The sequence below is a fragment of the Chiloscyllium plagiosum genome, unplaced genomic scaffold (assembly GCF_037043375.1).
Source record: "Chiloscyllium plagiosum isolate Xiang-an unplaced genomic scaffold, Cpla_swu_hap1 HiC_scaffold_37, whole genome shotgun sequence".
In the NCBI taxonomy this organism is placed as follows: Eukaryota; Metazoa; Chordata; class Chondrichthyes; order Orectolobiformes; family Hemiscylliidae; genus Chiloscyllium; species Chiloscyllium plagiosum.
The window spans coordinates 13,010,831-13,038,586 of NW_028270175.1; the positions used below are offsets into that span (position 1 = coordinate 13,010,831).

The window sequence follows — 27,756 nt, forward strand, 5'->3', positions numbered from 1 at the left end:
TTCAGCCTCCACACGCAACTTCCCACTACTATCCTTGACTGGACCTATTCCTACCCTCGTCATTCTTTTATTCTTGACATACCTATAGAAAGCCTTTGGGTTTTCCCTAATCCTACCAACTAAGGACTTTTCATGTCCCCTCCTTGCTGCTCTTAGCTCTCACTTCAGATCCTCCCTGGCTACCTTATAACTCTCAATCGCCCCAATTGAACCTTCACGCCCTCTTCCATTTAACAAGGGATTCCAATTCCTTATTAAACCACGGCTCCCTCACACGACCCTATCCTCCCTGACTGACAGGTACATACTTATCAAGGACACTCAATAGTTGCTCCTTGAACAAGCTCCACATATCAATTGTGCCCATGCCTTGAAGTCTACTTTTCCAAGCCACACATTCTAAGTCATGCCTCACCGCATCATAATTTCCCTGCCCCCAGCTATAATTCTTGCCCTGCAGTGCACAGTTATCCCTCTTCATCACGAGAGTAAAAGTCACCGAATTGTGGTCACTGTCCCCAAAGTGCTCACCTACCTCCAATTCTAACACCTGGCCTGGTTCGTTACCCAGAACCAAATCCAGCCTCACCTCTTGTTGGCCTGTCTACATATTGTGTCAGGAAACCCTCCTGCACACATTGGACAAACACCGACCCATCTAACGAACTCGAGCTATAGCTTTCCCAGTCAATATCTGGAAAGTTAAAGTCCCCCATAACAACCACCCTATTACTTTCACTCTTCTCCTGAATCATCCTTGCAATCCTTTCTTCTACGTCTCTAGGACTATTAGGAGGCCTGTAAAAGACTCCTAACAGGGTGACCTCACCTTTCCTATTCCTAACCTCAGCCCAAACTACCTCAGATGGCGAGTCTTCATCCATCGTCCTTTCCACCGCTGAAATACTATCTTTGACAAGCAATGCCACACCTCCCCCTCTTTTACCCTCACCTCTGACCCTACTAAAACATTTAAATCCTGGAACCTGCAACAGCCGATCCTGTCCCTGTTCTACCCATGTCTCCGTAATAGCCACAACATCGAAATCCCAGGTACCAACCTGGGATTTAATAGTCAGAGTTGAAAACTCATTCAAGAAATTTACTCTGAACTTCGTCCTAGACTTCCTTGGATGTCCTAACTAGGGTGAAATACTTGCCCTGCATATTTTGTGAACAACATCTGCCTCGACAGACTTTGGTGAGCCCTGGCTCAGTATGCTTCTGGCAGTGACACAGGAGTGCCATAATTTTGACCACTTAACATTTAAGAAATGTGCCTTGTCATGGCATTTCACAGAGAGGAGATATTATGTAGGTGAACACAAGTTTATGTCTATTGTCAATTGATCCCAAAATCTACTATACTCACATGTTTATATTCCTCATCCAGCCTGGGATTGTCATCTTCCAAGATGTAGTCTGGATATCCAATTTTCTCTCTTATTGCCAGGACCTTTGAGAAACATATATAAAGGGATGTTCAAAACAATTAACAACACTTAAAGGTTAGGTGCGTTAGTCAGAGGGAAATGGGTCTGGGTGGGTTACTCTTCGGAGGGTCGATGTGGACTTGTTGGGCTGAAGGGCCTGTTTCCACACTGTAGGGAATCTAATCTAATCTAATTATTGTTCATTACCAACTGTTATTTTTGTAATTGAGATTTGGATTAACAATTGCCTAAAACAGTACCCTCAAACAGGTTTCCCAATGCTCATCACAATTCAGGGCTTTCTGGTATGAACCTTAGGTAAGGACAGGGTTTCGCTGTGATACTCTCCATTCAAGGACAGCCCAACACATCTCACTAACTGAGGTCAAACATAGCCACAGAATTGCTCACCCAAGAGCCGATGAATATATAAACAGTGAAGAGAAAGGAAAAGGAAAACAGGATATTTTTCTCCATTCTATTTGATAGGGATGCTCAGACTAATTGTTGTAATCTAACTGTTGCCCAACTTGAGAAAAGCTAACATTCTATAGGGAATTCAAAATTTTGCTTTTCCCATGACAACGACAAAGTGAAATTCTTGAGGCAATATAATTCTGGGATCCAGCCTGATCTATTTAATATTTCACTGTACGGTTTTTTATTAGATCACTTCCTCACATTCACTCGGCCCTGCACCCCCCACTCTCTACAGTAGCAATCGTGAGAAACCAGCTACAGTCGGTTCTGCAAAACAGGGTAGTTCCATTTTGTGCAACCCCGTGTATAAGGGAATAACAACACAATTTAAACTAATGGGGCCACATTCGCATTATAACAATACACCCTTTAAAAGTTTGGGCTATAGAAACACTGTCCCCAACATGTCAATTGTGTTATAGGAAATTTGCATGAACGAGATGCATGTTACAGCAGAACGACATGTACACGTATCATTAACTGACCTTCCCTTGTGCCTTCTGTTTTGAAGGACCATCCATCCATTCCAGCTCATCCAATGTTTCAATAAACACTTCTTGAATTTTATCAATTAAATCCTTTATCTGAAAAGAGAAAAATGTCCAATGAGAAACAATAGCTCTTGGACTATCACCATCCCACAAGGACAAGGGCAGCAGATACATGGGAGCAACACCAACTTTAGGTTCCCCTCCAAGCCATTTACCATCCTGACTTGGAAATATATCATTGTTCCTTCAATGTTGCTGAGTCAAAATTCTGGAATTCCCTCCCTATCAGGTGCCTGCCTATATGCCACAGACTACAGCAGTTCAATAGGCAGCTCACAGCTACCTTCTCCAATGAAATCAGGGATGGAAAAGAAATGCTGGTGCAACCAGCAATACCCACATTCAGTGAATAAATATTTTAAAAATCCTCTTAACATAACAGCTGCGTAAATATTAACTGTAGTTCGGGTGGCAAAACTTACATCTTTCAGTCAGCTGGCTGTAGGTTTAGGTCCATCTTGAACATCAAATTCAGGCTCCGGTGCTGACAATGTGAAAAAGCTACACTATCAGAGGCACCCTCCTCAGTTAAACCAAGGCCCCATCTACTCTCTCAGATGGACATGAAATATCCCATAACACTAATGAACAAATTCTGATGAAGAGTCATCAGACTTGAAACATTGACTGTTTTCTCACCTTGGATGCTGCTAGGCCTGCTGAGTTTTTTCATTAATTTCTGTTTTTACTGTAAACTAACAGTTTAGCAGTCAGAAAAGCAAATCATGATCCGGCTGCGTGTTAACAAGCAATGAAGGTAATTAATAGCAATGTCTTGAAAGCAGACGATCTAAACCACCTTGGAAACTGTAGATCTGCCATGAGCCAGACTGGTAATTGTAAATCTGATACTGATTTTTGTACTTCTGGAACTCCATTTTCCCAAGTACTGTAAGTGTACCTACACTTCCTGGACTGCAGTGGTTTAACAAGATGTCTCAAAACCACTTTTTGAAGAGCAAATAAGGATGGACAATAAATGTCGCCTAAGCTAGTAACATGCCCATTCATTGACCAATTAAAAAGTAAAATCAGAATCTTAAATTCAGCTGTACCAAGTTTTTGGATGTCTTAGAGTGTGAGAGTGAATGTGTGGGTGTGATATTGCACTTAATTCATAAATTTAAAAAAATCATTTTTAAGTTTGCTGCTGGAATTATTTAGTTGAGTGCCACTCTCCAAGAATAAGAAAACACACACCTCTGTCATCAAAAAAACATACTGATCATGGACAGTATAGGAACACATACAGTTTGTCCATGACACTTGAGCGTCATCCATCCACTGCTGTTGTCCACAGTGATGTTTGATGTTATTGGATTACATACGCCAATTAAAATGGACACAAGAAATCATTTTGAGCATTCTTGATAAAGGCTCTCAAGTGAAATGTTGGTTGGCATTGTGCTGAGAAAAAAAACCTATTGACTAGCTCTGTTTTGTGAGGTACATACCATTCTCTTGCTCTTGCCAGCAAATGCCTCTCTCACATAGAGCGCTCCCACTGCATTTTTCATCATGCTATTAATGTTGCGGACACATTCTTGCCAACGAGCTTCTTCCCGACGAATACCAAACAATGCCTGTGACAATGAAAGTTAATTATAAGTTAGTGCTGAGTGTAACAATTACATGAAAAAGGATTAAACACTGCATTACAAAGTGTGGAGTGATCGTAAATGACTCCAACATCAGCCTTCAATAACTGAGTTTACCTCTTCATTATCATAACTTATGATAAGTATCAGTTGTAATTCTGAAATGCAAGTACATATGTAAAGTATGTAAAATATGTAGAGTATGTAAAGGGCTTATTTAGTAGCATGCTTGTTTTTGTGTCAGAATGTTATCGATTCAGGAATTAAGGCATTTAAGAGGATTACACAGAGTTATATCACTCCAGTGAAGTAGCAAGAGTGGGTCGCATTGTCAGAAATGCCCTTCAAATAAACTGGATCTTACCAAGTACAGAATGTGCTGGAGAAACTCAGCAGGTCTGGCAGCATGTGTGGAGAGAAAGAAGAATTAACATTTCAAATCTAAGTTCAGAAGAAGGATCATTGGATTTGAAATATTAACTCTATTTTCTCTCCATGATGCTACCAAACTTCCTGAGATTCTCCAACAATTTCTGTTTTTGTTTCAGATCTTCAGCCTCTGCAGTTCTTTGCTTTATTTAAGTGTTATCAGGGGCTGCACTTAAATGGATGTTGAAGATCCTATGTTGCTACTTGAAATATGATTCATTCAGTATTCTGGTGTTTCTTAATAAATGCACCAGACATGTGGGCGGCACAATGGTGAGCACTGCTGCCTCACAGCGCCAGAGACCCGGGTTCAATTCCCGCCTCAGGTGACTGTGTGGAGTTTGCACATTCTCCCCGTATCTGCGTAGGTTCCCTCCGGGTGCTCCGGTTTCTTCCCACAATCCAAAAATGTGCAGGTTAGGTGAATTGGCCATGCTAAATTGCCCGTAGTGTTAGGTGAAGGGGTAAATGTAGGGGAGGTGGGTGGCGGGTTGGTGTGGACTTGTTGGGCCGAAGGGCCTGTTTCCACACTGTAAGTAATCTAATCTAAACAACACACAAGCTGATCATTCCTTCCTGTGAAACATTACAGGTGCAGATTGGTGGAATGTTTAATTATTTAAATGCTCTAAAATATTTCAGCACAAGATGCAATAATTATAGTCCAAGGATGTTTGTTATTGATATCAATCGATGAAAGTTTCAGATGATGTTCCTCCCTCCATCATATAATGTAGTCACCGAGCTCTTTATTTCAAGCATTGAAATCTACACTAAAATAGGGATGAGAGAAATGCCACATTTTAAATATCGGCATCACCAAATATTATTTCCAGGACAAATAATTACTGGCTTCCAAATTCCACAGGACATCAATTCTTTCATAACTTTGATGAGAATCCAATGTAATGCCCAAGGATACAGGAGTGACTTATGAACAAGTGTGTTTTCATCTTCGAGAGATATAGCGAGATACAGTAAAGGTCCTAACTTGACACAGGAGGAGAAAGTGCCTGCTAAGGTGGGATTTTCATTCCAGGAATATGGGTGCTATGTCCCAGTGCAGAGATAGCTACTGGGTATCATGGCAGAAAATTTAAAAGGTCTGTGTTGGTGTTTTGTAACTTCATCCCAAAGACAATAAAAACAGCAAAACAGAAAAGAGCCCTGTAGCCATCACACCTCCCCTAACCTCCATGCCTCTTCACCTATCCTCAAGGGTTCTCCATATATTTCATTTCAGCCAATGGCACTTCAATGCCCATTATAGGGGAGGCAATGGCTTCTTGGTATTATCGCTCGAATGTGAATCTAGAGATCCAGGTCATGTCTTCAGGACCCGGGTGCAAATTCTAATATGGCAGATGGTAGAATATGAATTCAATAAAAATCTGGAATTAGAAATCTAATGATGACCATGAAACCACTGCTGACTGTTAGAAAAAAACATCTGGTTCACAAAGGCCTTTAGGGAAGGAACCTGCCATTCTTACCTGGTCTGGTCTACATGTGACTCAAGATCCACAGCAATGTGGTTGATTCTTAACTGCCCTCTGAAAGCTGGATTGGTAATGAAAGCTGGCCTGGCCAGTGACGCCCACATCCCATTAATGAAGTAAAAAAAAATGCCCAGTGCAAATGCTGCAGAGAACCAATTAGTCATATGCTACGTATGAAAATTTTTTAAAAGTTAATTAATCCATCATAACTTTCTTACAAAAATACTTTGGTTCCAGTCCTATAACATGGTCAATCAACCAGCTCTTTAAAATATCAACAGCAGAAAATGCAAGTACTCGATCCAGCTTTTTTCTGCATAAATAAACATTGAGTAACTGAAATTGATCTGAGATAGAAAGATATCAATTGAACAATGCTTTCCCTAGGGCAGAGCTGTGTCAACAAAATAACGAATGCCTATGTTGCCTACATTCTGCAGATTTAGTTCCGAACCCGGACATGCATTTCTCATCAGATGTTGATAGCACAAGCTGGTAGTGACACAGTGGGGCATCTGGAACATTAACATGTAACGGAACTAACAGTCTACCGGTTTTGTAAACAAAATTTAAGGACAGAGAAGGGAACAGGAAGGATGAAGGAAGTTAAAGGATAAATTAGAGTCAAATTAAACAAAGAGAAATAAACATTGAGAAAGAGAACAAAAAGAGAAAGCAAAACAATAAAATATTTTGTTATACTTAAACTCTAGAAACGACTTTCTGCCACCAGAAATGTGATTCTGTGCTTTGAATTGTTGTCTTTTTGGAATTCTGAGATTGAACAGTATGGTAGAAATTAAAATCTCGTCATCAAATGAATCTTTAGGTTTTGAAATTTTCTGTCCTAATTCTCTGTGGCTCAATCGTTTTGACCAAGTACAATATGACAGTTTCTCAAAACTTATAGAAAGCCAAATCAAAAATGAACAAATTTATTGGTGGAGCAAAATCACACGAATCATTTAGCAATTTGTGATGAAATGCAAAATGCAGAGAGTCTCTTTCTTGTCACAAAGAGGTATTTTTCCAAAAACATTAATAACAGCATTAAACTCAAATCTACTTCTGGTTGAATGTTTCTGGACACGAAAGACATTGCTTACACAATATTTCAAATAATATTTACTACTGTCTGCAGTCATGTAAATAAGCAGCACATAATGGAGCTTAAATTATTTGGCAACGCTTTGAATAACGCCCTCTAGTCTCATTATTCATTTTCTGATTGAAGTCATAAAGTCTTAAAGTCTAATGAAGCAACCTTACATACGCAAGAAATAAATTTGTAAAAGCCTTCAGATTTATAGCAACTTTTTAAAAGGATTCGGACTCTGATAACAACTTTTATGTTGTGTTTTAATAGAATTGTCCTAAAAATGTCAACTTGTCTTGTATCTTAATAAATGCTGGCTGACCTGTTGCATCTGTTACTGAGTCATTCATGTTAATCAGGAATGACGAGCTGATCTCATGAAAATCCTTTGATGTGAAGTGGCTTCACTATGAAAGTGTACTGCCCAGTAAGTTATTTCTGGGGTTTATCCCACAAGAGATGATTTATTTCGCTTTCTGAGTTCTAACAATGCAGAAAACATGACAATTGATCAGAAACAGCTAGAACCCTCACATAAATACTGAAATTATTTGAGTGGATAAGCCACTAGGTATTCTCAAGGGCTTTCCATTATCTGCAAAGTGCAAGTTAGGAATATGATAGAACCGTCTCCCCTTGTCTCGATAGGCACAACTGCGACAATACTCAAGAAACTCAACACCATGCGGGAAAAGGCAGTCTGCTTAATTGGCTGGCCTCCCATCATCTCAAACTCCCCACAGCACTGGTGTGACATGGCTGCAGCACGCACTATTTACACTACATCAACAAATGAAAGCTTCTTCGACGGTACTTCACAAACATACTGTAGTGATCTCCACTGCAGTACCAAAAAGGACAGAGACTGCTAGGATAGGAACATTTTCAGGTTTAAGCACTCCACCAAGTTAAACACCATCCCTATTTGTACATTCATTGCTATTCCATCATCATCACTGGACCAAAATCCTGGCACTTGCTACCTATTTGTTGCAGTACTTTCACCTGCAGCAGTTCAAGGAGATAGCTCATCACCCCAATCTTAAGGAAATTTTAAGTGACCACAGATATTGGCCTTGCTAGTCATGTTTCAGGACTGTCTGGCCTTGCTAGTCATGCTCACATTGGAACAGGTGTGGGCTATTTTATCCTTCAAACCTCTAATACCATTCAGTGATGATTGTAGTTTAGTTGGTAGCACCTCCACCTCAGGATTCTTGGTCCAAAGATCTGAGCACATAAATCCAGGCTTACCTGCCATGAAGCATTGTCTGGGGTGCCACTTTTCAGATGAGACGTTGAGCTAAGGCCCAGTCTTCCCTAACAGGTGGAGACCAAAAGTCCCAAGACATTGTTTTGAAGAAGAGCAAAGGAGTTATCTCCAGTGTCCTGGCCAAGAAATATCCCTCAATCCATTTGTGTGTGGACTGACTGTTGTGTTTCCTGTATTATCAGTGACTAAACTTAAAGGTACTGAATTGGCTGTGGACATTTTGAGATGGTCATGAAAAGCAGAATATGAATGAATGTCTTTTTTGTCCTTCGTCTCTGATCTGCAAAACCAAACTTCCACAGTTCTGAGAATAACTTAACACAATAACATAGAGAGCAGGAGCAGAAATAGGCCATTTAGCTGTTCAAGCCTACTCTGCCATTTAACGTGATCATGGCTGATCTTCGATACCATATTCCTGCTTACTGCCCATGAGCCTTGATGCCTTTAAAATCTAAATTTGAAATTTCTTATAAAGCTTGTAACAAGAGAACGTTGTGTGCCTAAGAATTCTTAAAGTTGAAATTTGCTACAAATGCATGTCACAGGATTGTTGAGACAGAAACATAGGTTGGTGCTGAGTGCTATCTTTGCCAATTAAATAGCAGTGATGATGTTAACTGATGGTAGAAACTGCAGCGATTAATATTGGTGCAGCTGGTGCACTGACAGAACAGTTTGATCCTCTTGGGATGTACTTTTAATTTGTTTCAGGAATGTGACCCAGCATTTTATGGTCCAATTAAATATTTAAGTGGGCAATAGAGGCTTTTTAAAGGCATTGATCTAGAGATGATGAGGGGCCCACATCAATGAATGCTTCTTCCTTCTACTTTATGATAATTTATACTCATGCTTTCTTTCACTGGTGTAACTATGTCAAGGGGCAAGGCCCAGATTCCAGAACATCTCATGGATAAAAACCATAGGAGGAAAGTCAAGACACCTGTCATAAATAGCTTTTAATGGGCATTGGTCTCACATTATAAAGACCAATCTCTAAACTCTTGGAAAAGGCAAATGTGGGATTGCAGCGATTGAATAGGATTGGGGGCTGTGTCTGGGTGGGATGCTCTTCAGAGGGTCAGTGCAGATTCTATGGATTTGATGAATCTGCTTCATCCCTAAAGGTTCTTTTACAGCAAGATTATTAATTAGCCATTTGTCAATGGATAATATTATGACTAAAATAGCCTGTCCTCTAGTTGGCTCCTCAATAAACTGCTCTATAAAGCTCTCCCCAACACACTCCAGAAACTTGCCTTCCACAGCTTTCGTGTTCAATTGGTTTACCCGAGCATATGCAAATTGAACTCACCCATGATTACTGTATTGCCCATGCTACATGCTTCTCATATCTCAAAATTAATGCCATGTCCCTCACTACTTCCACTGTTGGATGGCCTGGTAATAAGTTGAACCAACGTTTGCTGCCTCTTGCTGTTTCTCAGCTCCACTCAAACAGATTTCTCACATTGTTCTTCTGATCTGAGGTCCTTCTTTGCCAATGTACTGATCCGATCAGTTATTATCAACACAACCCCACCTCCTTTGCCTTCTTATCTGTCCTTCCTAAACATTAAACATCCTTGTTAACTGCCATTTTTCATTGACATGTGACTTGAATTCTGAAATTCAAGACAAAATGATAAATTTGTAAATGACTAGGTGGTAGATGTGGAATTAAAGGAGACAACACAGAAACTACAAAACAAAATGGCTAAGATGTATGAATGAGTAGAGTAATGGCAATCAAATTTAATGCAAACAATCACATTGGAAGATAAAAATAGTGTTCCAATGGCGACTGGTGAAGTGAAACTAGACTGAGTCCCAATAGACTCACATTCAACATGGCCACCAGCGCAGAGCAACAATCAACCAACCCCACAAATGGAGCTGCATGAGGATATTATTTAAACAAGCTACAAACACTGCAGCACCCAGGAACTATGAGTTGCGGAAGAAAAACACCTCTACAACATATTCAGGAAAAACGGGTACTCAATAAACACAGTCTGCCGATTCTGAAACATCAGACCTAAACAAGAAGACACAACATGTCCAGAGACTCTAACCACACTACACTACATTAAAGACATTTCAGAGATGCTGACCAGACTACTCCAGCCCCTTGGCATCATGATAGCTCACAAACCAACTAACACACTGAAACAGCTCTTGACGAATCTAAAGGGCCTCCAACCATCAGCCAGCAGAATGAACATCATATACAAAGCACCCTGCAAGGACTGCAACAAACATTACATTAGACAGATGGGCAGGAAACTAGCCACCAGGATATACAAGCACCAACGGGCCACCAAAAGGCATGACGAGCTATCACATAGTCAAAGAGGGACACTCGTTCAACTGGGACAATATATCCATCCTGAGACAAGCTAAATAAAGACATGCACAGGAATTCCTAGAGGCCTGGTATTCAATCTGGAACTCCATTAACAAACATATCCATTTGGACCCCATTTACCAACCACTCAGAAAAAGAATTGGAAATGATATCACCCAACACAACAGACCAAGACACACAAATAGAAAGCGGGACAGAACATCAATGCTTCAATGGAGGCTCACTGATGAAGTTACTTAGCATGGTGATGAAATGCTGGAGAACAAATCTTCCAGCTCAGCGAGCAAACTTACAACCTGAACAATCAATAAAGTCAATAAAATGTCAAAATTACATAACCAAGATATTAGATGTGGTTGACTCTTAACTGCCCTCTGGGCAATTAGAAAAGGACAGTAGATGCTAGCCAGCGATGTTTACATCCCGTGAATGAATAAACAAAGTCAGATCTTCTGATCATTGAATAGGTCAAAAAGTGGGATATGTACATTTGAGTATGCATACCTCTGGACTGAGAAGTTGGAGGTAGGAGATGTATTTAATGGAGCAGTGATTTGTTTTTAAAGAAGAAAACTAATCTTCTCCATCTCACATGACAGTGAAGAAGATTATTTAAGTTTACAAACTGATCTTGATCAATTGGGTCAAAGGGCTGGAGAGTGGCAGATGGAGTGTAATTTGGACAAAAGTGAGGTATTGCTTTTTGGTAAAGCAAAAAAGGGTATAACTTATCTAATTAAAAGCAGGGCTTTGGGTAATGTTGTAAAATAGAGAGACCTAGAGCTTCAGGGACACAATTCTTTGAAGTTTGCATCACATGTAGATAGGGTAGTTAAGGAGGCATTTGGCATGCTTGCCTTCATTGCTCAGACCTCAAAGTATAGGAGTTGGATCATTATTTTTAGGCTGTGCAGGACATTGGTGAGGCCTCTTCTGGAGTATTGTGTGCAGTTCTGGTCACCCTGTCATAGGAAGGATATTATTCAACTAGAGATGATTCAGAAGAGATTTACCAGGATGTTGCTGGGCATGGAGGGTTTCAGTTATATGGAAAGGTTGGATAGGCTGGAATTTGTTTCACTTGAGCATAGGAGATTGAGGGGTGACCTTATAAAGGTTTATAAAATCATGAGGAGTATAGATAAGGTGAATAGCAGGTGTCTTTTCCCTGGGGTGAAAGACTCCAAGTCGAGGGAGCATGTTTTTAAGGTGAGAGGAGGAAGATTTTAAAAGACATATGGGGCAGTTTTATTATACAAACAATCGTTCGCGTGTGGAATGAACTTCCAGAGGAAGTGGTGAATGTGGGTACAGTTACGTTTAGAAGACTTTTGGATAAGGACATGAATAACAAATGTTTGGAGGGATATGGGCCAAGCGCAGGCAGATGGGACTAGTTTAGTTTGGGATTATGGTCGGCATGGACAGGTTGGACCGAAGGGTCTGTTTCTGTGCTGTGCGACTCTCTTGAAATCCCCTGAACAATCCCAATATCCGATGGACTGAAGATCACAAAGTGTACACTGAAAAGCAGTCAGTTCAAAAATAGCAGGTCAGGAGAGAAGGAGCAGAGATGTAATACTTAGACTAGAAAACAGAGATAAGCTAATCAACAAGCAGAGAAACCATGTGTCATGGTCGAGCTAGAAGTCAAAAATGAGGAAGTATTCCTGTATATCTGGCATTTTTGCAGAATATGGAGGTGCTGGAGTTGGACTGGTTGGACGAAATTGAAATCACATGATACCAGGCTATAGTCCAACAGAGAGGACTTTTGCAGAATGTATTGAATACCAGGAGGTGCAGGAGTGTTGCTGTTTAGTGAAAACACATATTAATATGTGACATTTAAAAGTTGAACATTCTATAGGATTAAAACAAACACAATATTAAACTCAGAGGAAATGTCCTAATTATGATTAATAGCTAAAATGTACTAAATGTCCACATTTATAAGGGGAGTGGTACATTTACATCGATTTTGATTGAAATTACTGTGCATGTCTGACACACTTTCAGTCACTCACTTTTATGCATTTTCTTTCAGTAGGATTTAATTTTTCTCTAGTCGCACATTGGTCAATGGAATTGTTCATAGTTCTTTGTGTACATTTAAACGGACTAACTAATATGTTAAGACTTTATGGAGTTGATTATTTCAAGAGTGGATTACTTTTCCTCTCTCGTTGAGGTGGGGATGATTGCATCTTGAAGGAGAAACTTGGCAAAATATTCAATGAGGAAAAGAATTCTGAATTGTTTTAAAATGTCAGGACAGACATGTTGGAACAAATATTTCTTTCTCAAATGTGTACATCAATTTTATTGGATTTTTATAAATCCATTAATCTTTTAGCAGAGGAGTGAAACATCTTAGAGTCTCCCATTTTGTCTTTATCCCACGCTGATTGTCTCATAACTTTTATTTCTGCATTTCTTCTCTTTTGGTGCACATATCTTTTTTTTAAAATCTCCTCTCTCTTTTGTTATCTCTTCTTGGGACAGATAGAATAATTCTCCAACTGCAATACATTAGCTCCCCTTCCAGTTGACAATCAATTGCTCAAGGTTATCACAATGACTGCAGATGCTGGAAACCAGATTCTGGATTAGTGGTGCTGGAAGAGCACAGCAGTTCAGGCAGCATCCGAGGAGCAGTAAAATCGACGTTTTGGGCAAAAGCCCTTCATCAGCACCACTAATCCAGAATCAATTGCTCAAATTCACTTTGGAAAAGTTAACACAAACGTGAGTGGGGTACAGACTCTGTGGCCCAGAAAGGATTCATGGAGCAGTTAGTGGTAGATCAGAGGGTTCGGATCTGAGGTTGGGAGACAGTAGAAACTTTAGCAGAGTGTGAACCCATCATTTTCTTACAAATTCTAAACAAACTGCAATACTTTAAATTCATTTACTAGATCCACATGAATATCATCTATATCTTTTGCAATTATGATCAAAGCATATAGGAATGAAAAAGAAATTGTTAAGATATGCAACAACAAATATTATATGGACAAATAATAACTCAGCAAAGCTTAAAAAAGGTTTTGAATGGTTGCATACCTTCTGGTATTTGGCATGGACATCCTTAAAGCGCCGGCTTAAGTTGTTAACATGGTCCAAGATCAGCTGCCAAGCTAGGTAGTTCTGAAGAGTACTAAAAATACAAGAGAGTTAAAAGCATAAGATTTGGTAGCTGAAGTCCAATATAAACAAAACGTAGAAATGGCTATTAAAATGATTTTGCATTTACCTTTTTCCAGGCATTGTATATGGAAAAATAATTGAGTATTTTAAAAAGATGACTCTCTTCAAATATGTAAAGGAGTTCAAAAATCAGTCAAAAACCAGAGAGGTTTACTATAAAGACTAAGGGTCAACAGGATGTCCAGGCAAGAACATCTCACATGAATGGATTGAATATGCCTGCACAACATTAGCGACAGACACGATAACATGCTTACATGAAGTTGCTTTGTACTCTAGGTTATCAACGATGACAATGGTCTTAAACTATTCAAAGAGATTCCAATCACCTCTATACAACTACAGCATATACGGACAGAATCAGGTCATGCCCAGGTGGAAGATTGTTTTTTGGACTGGAGGCTTGAGACCAGCAGTGTTCTGCAGGGATTGGTGCTGGGTCCACTGTTGTTTCTCATTCATATAAATGATTTGGATGAGGGTATAGGAAGCATGGTTAGTATGTTTGTGGATGACATCAAAATTGGTGATATAGTGGACAGTGAAGAAGCTTATCAAAGTTTACAAAAGGATCTTGATCAATTGAACCGATAGGCCGAAGAGTGGCAGATGAAGCTTAATTCGGATAAATGTGAGGTGTTGCATTTTGGTAAGATGAACAAGGGCAGGAATTTTACACAATTAATGGTAGAGCCCTGGGGAATGTTGTCGAACAGTGAGACATGGTTCTTAGGACTAGGGGGATCAAAGGATATGTGGACAAAGCTGGAACAGGGAATGGAGTTGGATAATCAGCTGTGATCATATTGAATGGAACAGCAGCTTGAAGGCAGAATGGCCTACTCCTACATCAGTTTTCTATATTTCTATTCCTTCATCTCAGTGTGAAAATAATACTCTTTGGTAAAACATTGTTTTATTTGCAGCAAAATGGGTAGCCACCATTGGCTTCTCTTTGAGTTTACTTTGGCTATGTCTGCTGAGGGGATAGGCAAGGTGATTTATTGCAATAGAAATGTGAGTTTGTCTACCGAATGGGATCGGAACATTTCCAATTACTAAAATGAAATTGAAGCAAATCTCACAAATCACGACAAAACAATTTAGAATCTGGTATCTTTACCTCTTTGAGTATTTTGGGAGAATATGCTTGAGTTTCTGAAGATAGTCAGCGTCAGTAACCACAATTTCTTCTTCTGGATGGACTTCAATATCAACGCTAGCCAGAATCCCTTGAAGAAACTGTGTCCAGTTAAATCCCTGGAGGCACAGGCATGAATCAAAGAATTGAGTAGTTAACACTTGCTTGTTCAATAATACCATAGAAGAGACTGGATATTAAAATGATACAAATTGGATTTAGCTACCAATAATCATACTTGCCAGAAGGTGTACAGAAAGCAAAGCACAAAAAAAAAATCTATGGACAAGTTAAGTTATTCCATATTCTCATCAAGAACCAATATTCTCACTTCTTTGACAGAAAGACACAGAGAACAAGAATGTTTAAAACACCCAAAGGCACAATGGCTGACACAGTGAAGGAGATATTAATGAGCTGAAGATTACAATGATTCGTATCCATATAGAAGGCTATGTGGTGGCTAAAGTATACAGATGGGAGAATGACATATAAAGAGGATCTGTCAGAGTCAATGGAACCAATCTGAACAGTACTGACAAATATGGAACCAGACAGTCAATCAATCATTACATTTCTCCTCAGTATTAACCTAGATATCATTCTTAACATCTAATGTATCATGTGTACCGACAGGAAGCAATCACTGAAATAAATCTACTCACATTGAGATCAAATTTCATTTGAAGTTCTGGAAGTGTCATTCTATTGTAGCACTTTGTAACATCGTACCTTTCCTCTGGACATGCAGTAGCCTATGGAGAGACAATCAATTTTATTTACGCTTTTACCTGCACAGGCAATTTACCTCCTGGTGATAACCTTAGGCAGCTCGATAGATATCAAAGTCATTCAGTTATCAAGTAAGTTGATAGATTGGATATTTCCACTGGTGGGAACTGTTCAAAATTCAGGTCATTAGTCACTAATACATTCAAACAAGAATTTAGGAGAAACTTCTTCACTCTGTATAAGGAAAATACGACCAGAAGGAGTTGTTAAGGTTCCAAATATAGAAATCAGAGGAAGCTGAGGGAAAAGGACTGATATAAAACTATAAGACCATAAAATACAGGAGCAGAATTAGGCCATTTAGTTGATCAAGTCTGCACTGCCATTTCATCATGGCTGATATATTTCTTAACTGAGCTGAAAATGTGTTGCTGGAAAAGCGCAGCAGGTCAGGCAGCATCCAAGGAACAGGAGAATTGACGTTTCGGGCATAAGCCCTTCTTCAGGAATGAGGAAAGTGTGTCCAGCAGGCTAAGATAAAAGGTAGGGAGGAGGGACTTGGGGGAGGGGCTTTGGAAATGCGATAGGTGGAGGGAGGTCAAGGTGAGGGTGATAGGCCGGAGTGGGGTGGGGGCGGAGAGGTCAGGAAGAAGATAGCAGGTTAGGAAGGCGGTGCTGAGTTCGAGGGATTTGACTGAGACAAGGTGGGTGGAGGGGGAAATGAGGAAACTGGAGAAATCTGAGTTTATCCCTTGTGGTTGGAGGGTTCCCAGGCAGAAGATGAGGCACTCTTCCTCTAACCGTCGTGTTGCCATGGTCGTGTTGCGAGGAAGAGCGCCTCATCTTCTACCTGGGAACCCTCCAACCACAAGGGATGAACTCAGATTTCTCCAGTTTCCTCATTTCCCCTCCCCCCACCTTGTCTCAGTCAAATCCCTCGAACTCAGCAACACCTTCCTAACCTGCTATCTTCTTCCTGACCTCTCCGCCCCCACTCCACTCCGGCCTATCACCCTCACCTTGACCTCCCTCCACCTATCGCATTTCCAAAGCCCCTCCCCCAAGTCCCTCCTCCCTACCTTTTATCTTAGCCTGCTGGACACACTTTCCTCATTCCTGAAGAAGGGCTTATGCCCGAAACGTCGATTCTCCTGTTCCTTGGATGCTGCGCTTTTCCAGCAACACATTTTCAGCTCTGATCTCCAGCATCTGCAGCCCTCACTTTCTCCTCCCTGATATATTTCTTAACCCTATTCTCCTGCTTTCTCTTTGTAACTCTTGATTCCCCTTCTAATCAAGAACCTATCTATCTCTGTCTGAAACTATATTGACAGACAGACAATAAAGCTTTCAAAGCCCTATCGAAAATGAGTCTGGGATCTAATAGTGAAAAATGAGGAGAGGGCAGATGAGCAAACAGGTTTGCATCAGACTTCAGTATAAAATCAAGAGGGGTGCAGAAAATCTTTAAGCAGGCAATACCAGCAAAGCTTGTTACTGGAAAAAGATTGAGGCCTTTTTTTTCATTGAAGGAAATCAAAAGGCTTACAGATGACCCAATAGATAAAAAAAAAGATTAAAATTATGAAAGGTTTTGACGGAGTGCTTACAGAAGGAATGCTTCCTCTTGTGGGCAAGAGCATAACTCGATGCTATTGGCAAAGCGCAGTCATCAGGAAATCCATCCAAGAAATCAGAAGGAACATTTCCACTCAAACAGTGGAAAGAATGTTGACTTCACTATCCCAGAGAGTGGACGAAGTGAATACTGTCAACACACTTCAGGGGGAGCTGGCCAAGCAAATGGTTGAGAAAGAAATGGAGGGTTATAATTGGTTTATAGAGTCATTGAGTCATACAGCATGAAAGCAAACCCTTCGGTCCAACCAGTCCATGCTGACCACAATCCCAAACTAAACCAGGCCCACTTGCCTGCTCCTGGCTCATATCCCTCCAAACCTTTCCTATTCATGTACTTATCTAAATGTCTTTTAAACATTGTAGTTGTGCCCACATCCACCACTTCCTCAGAAAATTCATTCCACATGCAAACCACCCACTAGAGGATTGAGTGGAGCATAAATAGACTGGCTCCACTGAATGGCCCATTTGTCTGCTGTCTATCCATTCTAATCCCACAACAAGTTAACTCATCTCAGATGATATGGTGGGAGAATTCTTGACAATCATTCAGCCTCAGTAATCCTTTGGCTGATATTCTCTCATCTGTAGCCTCAGCTCTTGTTCTTGATCACTATATGTGACCTTCTGATCTTTCTCAGGAGAAGCCATACGATATATGATGCCCTCAAGCATTCCTGCTAACACTTACAGGTTAGGTTAGATGTTAGCTACATGACTGCTGTCCATTGAGAGCGAAGCCTTTCAAGAAAGGTTGGGGGTGTGGGGAAGGGCAGAAAAAAAACAAGACTAGATTGACATCTAAATCTGCAGAAGTACATTTTGTTTTACTTATGAATTTATGAATATATTAGCCAGTTTATTTCAGAATCAATGTCAATGCATCACAATGCAGCTGGACTGACCAAACCTTCACACCTCATTAATCCATCAAAACATGCCATTTGACCATCCAACCATTTGAATCTTATTCAAATATATTTGACACATCGATTTGTTACTATAATATTTGTGAATCCAGATGCAGTTGTTTAATTGCATAACTGTAGAAACATAACTGAGCAGTATACTTGTATTTTGATGGCATAGAATATTTCCAACAGATCAACATTTTGTAAAAATTCCATCTCAGAAACATCAATTCCTTATTTTCCATTGACTCTACTTTATTGCCTTATGATTGACCTATTCACTATTTCCTGTTTGAGACAGCTTGTTCATAAACCTACAGCTTTATGGCAGCATTCCTGCCTCTGCGTGAAGTCATAGAGATTTTACCCATATTCCAGCCAGTCCTGAAGGTGACTGAAAGCCGCAGTTAATTTGGGGTTAGAATTCAGCAACATGAGAGCTACTGTATCAAATATGAAGCATTAAGACAGAATACAACAGAGCAATGTAGTGAGTAATGTAATGTAGTGTGAGTCTTGTGTTCAGGGAGAGCAGGAGCCAGGACCAAACAAAAACAGAAACTGCTGGAGAAACTCAGCTGGTCTGGCAGCATCTGTGGGAAGAAAACAACATTAATGTTTCAAGTTCGTGACCCTGCTTCAGAACAAAGTCAAGCGAATTCTGAAGAAGAGCCACTGAATTTGAAACATTAACACTCTTTGGGGATCGTAGATGGTGCCAGAATTGCTGAGTTTCTTTAGAAATTTCTGTTTTTGCTTGTTTCAGATTTCCAGTATCTGCTGCTCTTTATTGAACAAAAAAATCCCCAGAAGGACTGCAGATAATGGAAATTAGAAACACAAATAGAAATTGCTGGAAAAACTCAGCAGGTCTGGCAACATCTGTGGAGACAAAGCAGAGGTTAACATTTCGGGCCACTGATCCTTCTTCAGAACTGTTCTGAAGAAGGGTCACTAGTACCGAAATGTTAGCTCTGGATTTTCTCCATAGATGCTGTCAGACCTGCTGAGTTTTTCCAGCAATTTCTGTTTTCATTTCTGCAGTTCTTTGTTTTATTATATGACCTAGCACCAAATGCTTAAGGAGGATGGCACCATTCTTCAGTGCGATTGTGTTTTGTACTTCCTGTTCATCATTCTATCTTCATGGAAAAGGTATAGAAATCTCAAATACTTACATTTGCCAATTCAGTTTCAAACTCCAGGACTTTTGTCATTTCTTCTTCAACAAAAGTATCATTTTTTGTCACATTTCTGTCTTCCCTGATCATCTTAGCAATTATGGTCATAACTTGCAAATGAACTTCACGCACCTTAATAAAGAGGAACACCACTAAATTCAGGGAGTGATTTATTTGACAGATACATGCATACAAGGTTTTACATTTGTACACCATTTTACTGAGGGGTACACTTTTGCCTTTCACACTTCCTAAGCAACTAAAATGCATCTATCTTTTATCCATTCTTGGGATAACTGAAACACTGCCAAGGCAGTATTTATTACACATCTATAGGTGCACTGAGGCCACTTAAAGTCATCCACATAATATGGAACTTGAGTTACAAGTGGGACATTCAAGGTAGCGTTCAAAGGTTAGTGGATTGCATGAATTTTTATGACAATTTCATAGTTATGTTCTGGTGCCAGAATGAAAATTTGCAGATGTTTTGAATTCTGTTCACAACTTGGTAAAAAGGATTTTAACTTAGAATCTCTCTGTTATTAATCCAAAACTACAATCATTGGCTATTGTACCCAACTTATTAGGACATTGGGCACACGTCCAATATTCTGCCCCATATTAAAAGCTGAAGCCATAAATCAGATGTATTCCTGAGTTCCAGCATATGTTCCAGCATAATTCTGTGCCAAAAAGCCTAGATATTAATGTTTACCTTTCTACACACGCTAACAAACTGAAGCGACTAAAGGTGAAGAAGAGTGTTTTCTTTTTTTAGCTTTATTAGTTAGAAAACAAAAGTGCTGAGTTCCCATGCTAGATCTTCTTCAACCATCAGTTTGAGGAATCAGTCCAGTTTCAAACAATATTGTAAAATAACTGTGTAATCCCTTGAAATGAAACATGTTTAAAGGGAGGAAAAATGACAGTTGAAAATTCATAAAATGTGTGAAACTAGATAGTAGATTGCACCGGTAAGAATCCAAACAATTTCTGTGCAGTCAGTCTCAGAGCTCACCGTCTTGTAGTTTCCATTTCCAAAATAATAATCTCTGGAAGGCATCCCCAGACTGGGCTCATCAACCTGCAAGAGTTACAGGCAACACATTAAGCAAGAGGCTCATGCTGGTGTGAACTGATTTCTGCTTCTCTGGAATAACATCCAAAAAAATTGACACCAACAAGAACAAAGGATTCCACTCCTTCCAACATTGACTCATTGTTGGGCAGCACTATGTACGATCTACAATATTTGCTGCAGCAATGTATAAAGGTTCCTTTGACAGCACTGGCTTAAAATCTACTACAATAGTCAGGACAAAGCCGCCTTCTTGACTGGCATCCCATCTACCACCGCTAACATTCATTTCCTCCATCACTAATGCACAGTGGCAGCAGTGCAATTTGCAACAAATCACTCAGGGTCCTTCAGCAGCACCTTCCAAACCTGCAAATGCTACCATCTAGAATGATAAGGAAAGCAAGCACGTGAGAACATCACCACCCACAAGCTCTGCTCCAAGTCACACAGCATCCAGACTAGGAATTGTATTGCTGCTCCTTCACTGCTGCTGGAATTTCCTTCCTAATATGGATGTACCAATGCCACATGGACTGCAGTGGTTCACCACTTTCTCAAGGACAGTCAGGGATGGGTATAAATGCTGGTCCAAAATCACTGATTCAAAGAGAAATGAATGGGTAGTTTCCTTGAAAATTGCAAGTCATTCTCCAGCCATTCATTTTATTGGCTGGACCTTTGTTGGGAATGCACTCCAGGCTCTCTGACAGATCATAATGACAATGAGTCAAATTCCTAGCTGGCAACATCAGAATATCTCAACATGAACCACCTGCGAACAACAGCAACCTGACTACATTTTGCACCAAAGGCAATTGGGGCGGGGGCAGGGGTTGCGGCAGTGTTAAATGCAGTTTGCAGATCACAATATAATCCCATGAGCAGTATATTCAGGTGATTCTGGCAAATTCCCTGTCCCCAACTCATTAGCAAATGTACGTACATGATCTCCGACAAGCTAAAACACTTGGAAACATTTTGCTAAACGTGAGAAATTGTATTTTGATGTTAGATTTCTGGTGGCCAATATTCACCTGTTAGAAACACAAGGTCAAAACAGAACAAAAAACTCAGGTTGCATCAGATAATCTGGTTGAAATTCATATCTTCAAGAAATAATCAGGTTCAAAAATTTAAACAGACATTTGATGTTTCTACGAATGATTGATAAAGAGTATCAAGTGAATCAACGATCAATCATTTGCAATGACTGTCACTCACAACACATATCACTTACTGTCTCAGCATTATGGCAGTGTAAAGAAAGGCTTTAAACACTTTTCTAAAGTATTACATTCTCTTAAATCCTCAAGTACCTACATTTGTGTACAGAGAATTCTTTACGTGCTAAAGTTACATAGATTACCTCCCATCTATGCAGCAAAAGTATATTCAACACCAATGGCTTAAAGCAGGAATTAATGATAACTTACTTACATGAATGATATGTCTACTCGAGTTCCTGCCATCAATCAAAACAAACATCCCCACAATAGATTTCTTATTGTAATAGGTATTAAGATGTGGTAGGATGGTCTCCAAACTCCAATGAGGCTCTGAAGAGACAGAGTGAAAGCAACATCTATACATTTAATAGAAAACGTTAACTCAAGACATCATACATGGTTAGCTCTACCTGAATCCACCTCATCCAATAAGCAAAGAAAACGTAATGTGCATCCCTCCCATGGTTTAGCAGCAATGATATCTCACCACAAACATGGTGTGTTCAGACAATAGAAATGCCATTTTGATGATATCTATGGCTAACAGCAACAGCAACTGATGTCCTGAACATCATAAAATACTTGAAAGATGTTCATAGGAACATTATCAAACAACAGGACATTATTCAAAAAATTTGATGTCAAGATATTTAAAGACAATAATTACTGGAAACACTCAGCAGGTTAAGAGTTAACATTTCAGGCCAAGGTGATAGACTGAGGAAAGGTATAAATGTTGTTTATTTTTAAAAATTATTCTTTGACAACATATGAACATTGCTGGCTGCATCAGCATTTTGTATCCAACCCTAATTGCCCATGAGTTTGGGTAATGTAGGTACACCTCCAGTGCTGTTAGAAAGTGAGTATAGGGTTTTGACCCAGCAACAGTGAAGGAATGGAGATATAGTTTCTTGTCAGAATGGTGCTTGGCTTGGAGGGAAACATTTCATCGAGTGGCATGAACCCAGTTGGGAGAGTGCACTGTCATCCTCTAGTTCCATTAGTTCACTGATTACAACATATATTTAAATATTTTACCAATTCCCAATGTGGCCAATGATGTATTTTATCTGTATATTAGTTTCAGAATATAAAAGAAAAGTAAACAACGACCAAGTTTATTTAATAAAGAATAGAATTATTGATTCATTATAACAGGTATGCTTAACTAAAATGCAAAGCTGATTAACAGTTTGAAATATGGAAGTATAACTATTAACTCTTCAAACTAATCTAACACAGCTATACATACTGGGTTTAAAAAACCTTTTCTGCACAAATCAATTTTTAAAACAATATTTCAAATGTTGCTGTTCATTCATTACTAGATATCACTATATGACAAATCAGAGACATTGGAGACATGGAGAAATATTTCAGAAGATAGCATAACACTAAATGAAGCGCTTAATGAATAATTTTTGTCAGTATTCACATTGGAAAAAGGCATGTTAGTAAGAATGTGGAGATACAGGCTACAAGATTAGATGGGATTGAGGTAGATAGGTAAGACCCCTATCGGATGGAGTTTATCCTAGGATTCTCTGGGAAGCCAGGGAGGAAATTGCAGAGCCCTTGGCTTTGATCTTATGTCTTCATTGTTGACAGGAGTACTGCCAGAACACTGGAGGGTAGCAAATGTTGTTTTCTTCTTTAAGAAGGGGAGTCAGGACAACCCTGGTAATTATAGGCCAGTGAGCCTTACTTCGGTTGTGGGTAAGGTGTTGGAAAGGAATAATTTAATTAGGGATAGTCAACACGGTTTTGTGAATGGTAGGTTGTGCCTCACTAACCTTATTGAGTTCTTTGAGAAGGTGCCAAAACAGGTGGATGAAGGTAAAGCAGTTGATGTAGTGTATCTGGACTTCAGTAAGGCGTTTGATAAGATTCCACATGGTAGGCTATTGCACAAAATACGAAGTTTTGGGATTGAAAGTGATTTAGCCTTTTTCGTCGAATGGTGAAGGCTAACACAAGGGAACAAAGCTTTAAGTTGAGCGGTGATAGATTTAGGACAGATATTAGGGGTAGTTTCTTCACTCAGAGATTAGTAGGGACATGGAACAGGCTGCCTACAACAATAATAGACTTGCCGATGTTAAGGGCATTCAAATGGGCATTGGTCATACATATGGATAATAATGGTATGGTGTAGGTTAGATGGGCATCAGATTGTTTTTACAGGTCAGTGCAACATCAAGGGCCGAAAGGCCGGTACTGCGCTGTAATGTTCTATGCTCTATAACCTCTACAAGCACATTAAATTTGGCTACTTAGACAAGTGGCACAATGGAAATTGCAGAAAAATGATTACACATAATTTGTCAAGAAAAGTGGTGCTGGAAAAGCACGGCAGGTCAGGTAGCATCTGAGGAGCAGGAGAGTTGAAATTTTATGCATAGGCCCTTCATGAGGAATGGCCAAAACGCCAATTCTCCTGCTCCTCAGATGCTGCCTGCTGTGCTTTTTCAGCCCCATACTTTTAGACTCTTATTTCCAGCATCAACAATCCTCACTTTCTCCCCAAAATTTGTGGCATATTAGCCGAGAGTAGATGAGAATCCTATTAAATTAATTTAGAACTAGCAACTCCCAACTTGTTTGTTCAGAGGTTGAGGAAGTGGCAGTGGCAATACGGATCAAAGTGAAAATTCCTCTAGGGAATAAGGCAATCACCCTGAGATAAAACATAGGACCTTAATTCAATGTATCATCTGAAAGACTTGACCACTAACAATTACCCCCAAAGAGACAGCCCTAAACAATATACTCAAGCCTCTAGTACTCAAACTCACATTTTTTTCTGAATCACAGGTGAAAGTGTTACCACAGAGTCCAAACTAATGCACAAGGATGCATGGTGACGATAAATAATATGGCACTAATAGCATTGACAGAGGGAATGGTGTCTCAACTGAGTGATCCAATGAAAGGACCAAATCTTTAAAGAATTTAAAACATATTCATTAATCAGTGCCTGTCAACCTAATCTCACACTCTCTCCCTGGCATCTCTGGACACAGCATCTGTGTATCCTTCTCCTTTTCCAGAAAATGTTGTGGAAATCCAGGTAGACCTGTGCCACATAAATGGCAGTTACTCAGTTTGTGTATTCGTGGGATGGATCTCACAAGTTGCGATCAAAATGCTAGTCAGGCATGGCATTGTATGGCATCTTGATGGTCAGATGCATACATAGCACCTACGGAGAGAGCGTGAACAAGACAGAAGGGGAGGAAGAATTTGGAGCTTGAGGTATGCACTTCTTTGCCAGGGTTACTTCCTTCGGAGAGAGCTGTTAAGTGCTTGTATGACAATTGTAGAAATAGCTAATGCCAAACTCAAAACAGCTTCAGTTCTCAAAGTGTTTAAAAATACGTTTAGAATTAACAACATTGGAGACTTGTTTGAAAACTGTTGCATACCTTCCGTGATATCCCAATCAGATGTGGTAACTGGCCATCCTCCAATTTCATCCAACAGATTTAGGAGTGGCTCAGAGTCCCTTTCCTCAAGTGAACCTGTGATAAAATTAAAAGCAAGACTTGTATTTATAGGTTGTCTTTTACAACTGCAGGCTGTTTAAAAGCACTTTACAACCAATTGAAGCACTTTTCATAGAATCATTGAATCCGTACAATGTGGAAGCAGGCCATTCGGTCCATTGAACCATTGATGCAGTTAATGTTATAGTATCTGAATTTAATCAGAAATAAGTGAAAAGAGGCTGACTGTTTCTTTCAATCACAATTTTCCCCTTTCAGATTAATTTTAAAGAATTGACACTTCCACTCTCATTTTATGCCATAGGGAACATAAAATTCACAAACTAATCTTAAAAAAAGTTGCAATCTCTTTTAAGAGACATAATCACTATATTGTTTCTGTGGTTTATATTCACAAGACGCTGGTGGGTGTTAAAATTTAGTAGCTTGCACAAATTAATTTTTGTGCAGAAAGGGTCCCAGTGATTTCTGATGAATCAAAAGTATTGTTGTTTTGGGAGTCCATTGCAATCTAACTGTGATAAAACATCAGTAATGAGTTCAATTTTTCACTTGAAGCCAATTACCTTTGTGTTTGCTGAAGTATTCAGCAAAACAAGAAATGACTGCGTTCTAACACATGTTTTCTATCTGTCTTGTAACTCCTTCAAGTTTAGAAAGAGTATTCCAAAACTCCTAATATTCCTGAGGCAATGAGACACTTCTCCTTCTTTGTTTTAACATCCTTCAACATGGGATGTTGTTTGTCCCAGATGCTTTTCCTCGCCTACTGAGGTCATACTCACCTGGGATAAAATTCTACTTTGGTGAGGGCACAAAATTGAATTGGTGACTTGTTATACACCCCATCAGAGATTTCTTTTACAGGGTATGTAGTGCCACATTATAGGTGCATTTGTTTAGCACCTATAATGATAAGATCATATTTGACTGCAAACACCTTTTCAACACTGATCCACAGCAGGCTTGCTGAGTCAACTTGTTTCCTTGTAATCTTGCACCAACCTCTTCAGCTCTGCCCCCATGCCTTTGAAATTAATCCTCAAAGATTAATTTGAAAACTCAGAAACAAGCTTAACTTCAATGTGTGTCTTTATCAAAGCAAGGTGCTGCAAGTCACCTCAAAAAAGGAAAGTTCTGTGGGACAATATTAGGTACAAAGCAGGAATGGGAAGCGGATTCAAGAAGAAGGTAAACCAGGGGCTGGAAATGTGGCTTTTGATGTGGGATGGGAATTAGTGACATGGAATTTGTGACCAATGTTAGAATGTGGAGATGGAGAAAGTGAGGTCTGCAGATGCTGGAGATCAAAGTTGAAACTTTATTGCTGGAACAGCACAGCAGGTCAGGCAGCATCCAGGGAACAGGAGATTCGACGTTTCGGGCACAGGCCCTTCTTCAGGAATGTGGAGATGTGCAGGCCAAAGGTTCTGACAAGGATGCGCTCAAGAATTAGAAAGGGTTTGCCAGTTAGACAGCAGAAGCTGAAAACGGAGACACAGAGCTGGACCAAGCTGGAGAGACATTGGGACTGAGGTAGTGATGGAATTTGTGACTCAAGGTGGGGATTTAAAAATCAAAGGGCAGAGGTCAAACCAATGAAGATCAAGAACAGCTCCATATTGTCATACTAAAAGTCATCAAAAGAGCATGAGGTGCCCTGGGCTTTTCAAATAGAGGTGTGGAATTTAAAAAAAGAGTTATGATATCCCTTTATAAAATCCCGATTTGAACTGAATTTTAACAAAAGAATTATTCTTTCCCAGATGTGGGCATTGCTGGTTAGGCTGGTATTTGATTCCCATCTCTAATTGCCCCTTGGGCAGATGACAGTGAGTAGCTGGAGGCCACATTGTTGCAGTATGACCCAGCTTGCTTATCTCACCATTCAATACACACATCTCAGCAGGAGCTATCAGCTCTCAAACTAGCAGTTGGAATTTTACTTGATCCTACTCTCCAGTTTCACCTCTGTCTGTAGCTGATCAATCTTAATGATCCCCTGTTACCTCTGTTGAACGCAGACAGTGGAGATTTGACTTTCCCACATCTGCGTGCTTATCTCCCCCTGACACAGTGCATTTATTCATTGAACCACTGGAGGAAGTCCAGACATGAATATATATTTTAACCAAGCAAATTACTTTAAGTTGAACTCACGCTCATTTGTGCAGGATTTATACAGCTGTTTAGCTTTCTTAAAAGCTTCACGATCTCCATCATCTGGCATCTCTAAAACACCTAAAAGCACAGATAGGACAAGCAATAGCTGAGTTAAATATAACTCTATTAATCAAAGGATCAAAATAACCTTTAAAAGCATGAGGTCTTTCTCTCTCTTCTCACAAATGAATACCAATTACTGAATAAAACCATCCTGTTTTGTGCTCC

General features: G+C 39.7%; 1 protein-coding gene across 2 annotated transcripts in view; it reads right to left on the minus strand.

Annotated features, from left to right (window-relative positions):
- mmel1 (membrane metalloendopeptidase like 1) overlaps positions 1-27,756 on the minus strand; it is a 64,021-nt gene that overhangs the window by 19,148 nt on the left and 17,117 nt on the right. For both annotated transcript variants that reach the window (XM_087980342.1, XM_043676072.2), the window contains 11 exons: positions 27,526-27,606; positions 25,285-25,380; positions 22,068-22,186; positions 20,568-20,633; positions 19,544-19,678; positions 15,747-15,836; positions 15,064-15,200; positions 13,797-13,890; positions 3,919-4,047; positions 2,399-2,497; positions 1,373-1,456 (listed from right to left, as the gene is read on the minus strand). In XM_087980342.1, coding sequence (XP_087836468.1) covers positions 1,373-1,456; positions 2,399-2,497; positions 3,919-4,047; positions 13,797-13,890; positions 15,064-15,200; positions 15,747-15,836; positions 19,544-19,678; positions 20,568-20,633; positions 22,068-22,186; positions 25,285-25,380; positions 27,526-27,606 — 1,130 coding nt within the window. The remainder of the gene's footprint in view (positions 1-1,372; positions 1,457-2,398; positions 2,498-3,918; positions 4,048-13,796; positions 13,891-15,063; positions 15,201-15,746; positions 15,837-19,543; positions 19,679-20,567; positions 20,634-22,067; positions 22,187-25,284; positions 25,381-27,525; positions 27,607-27,756) is intronic.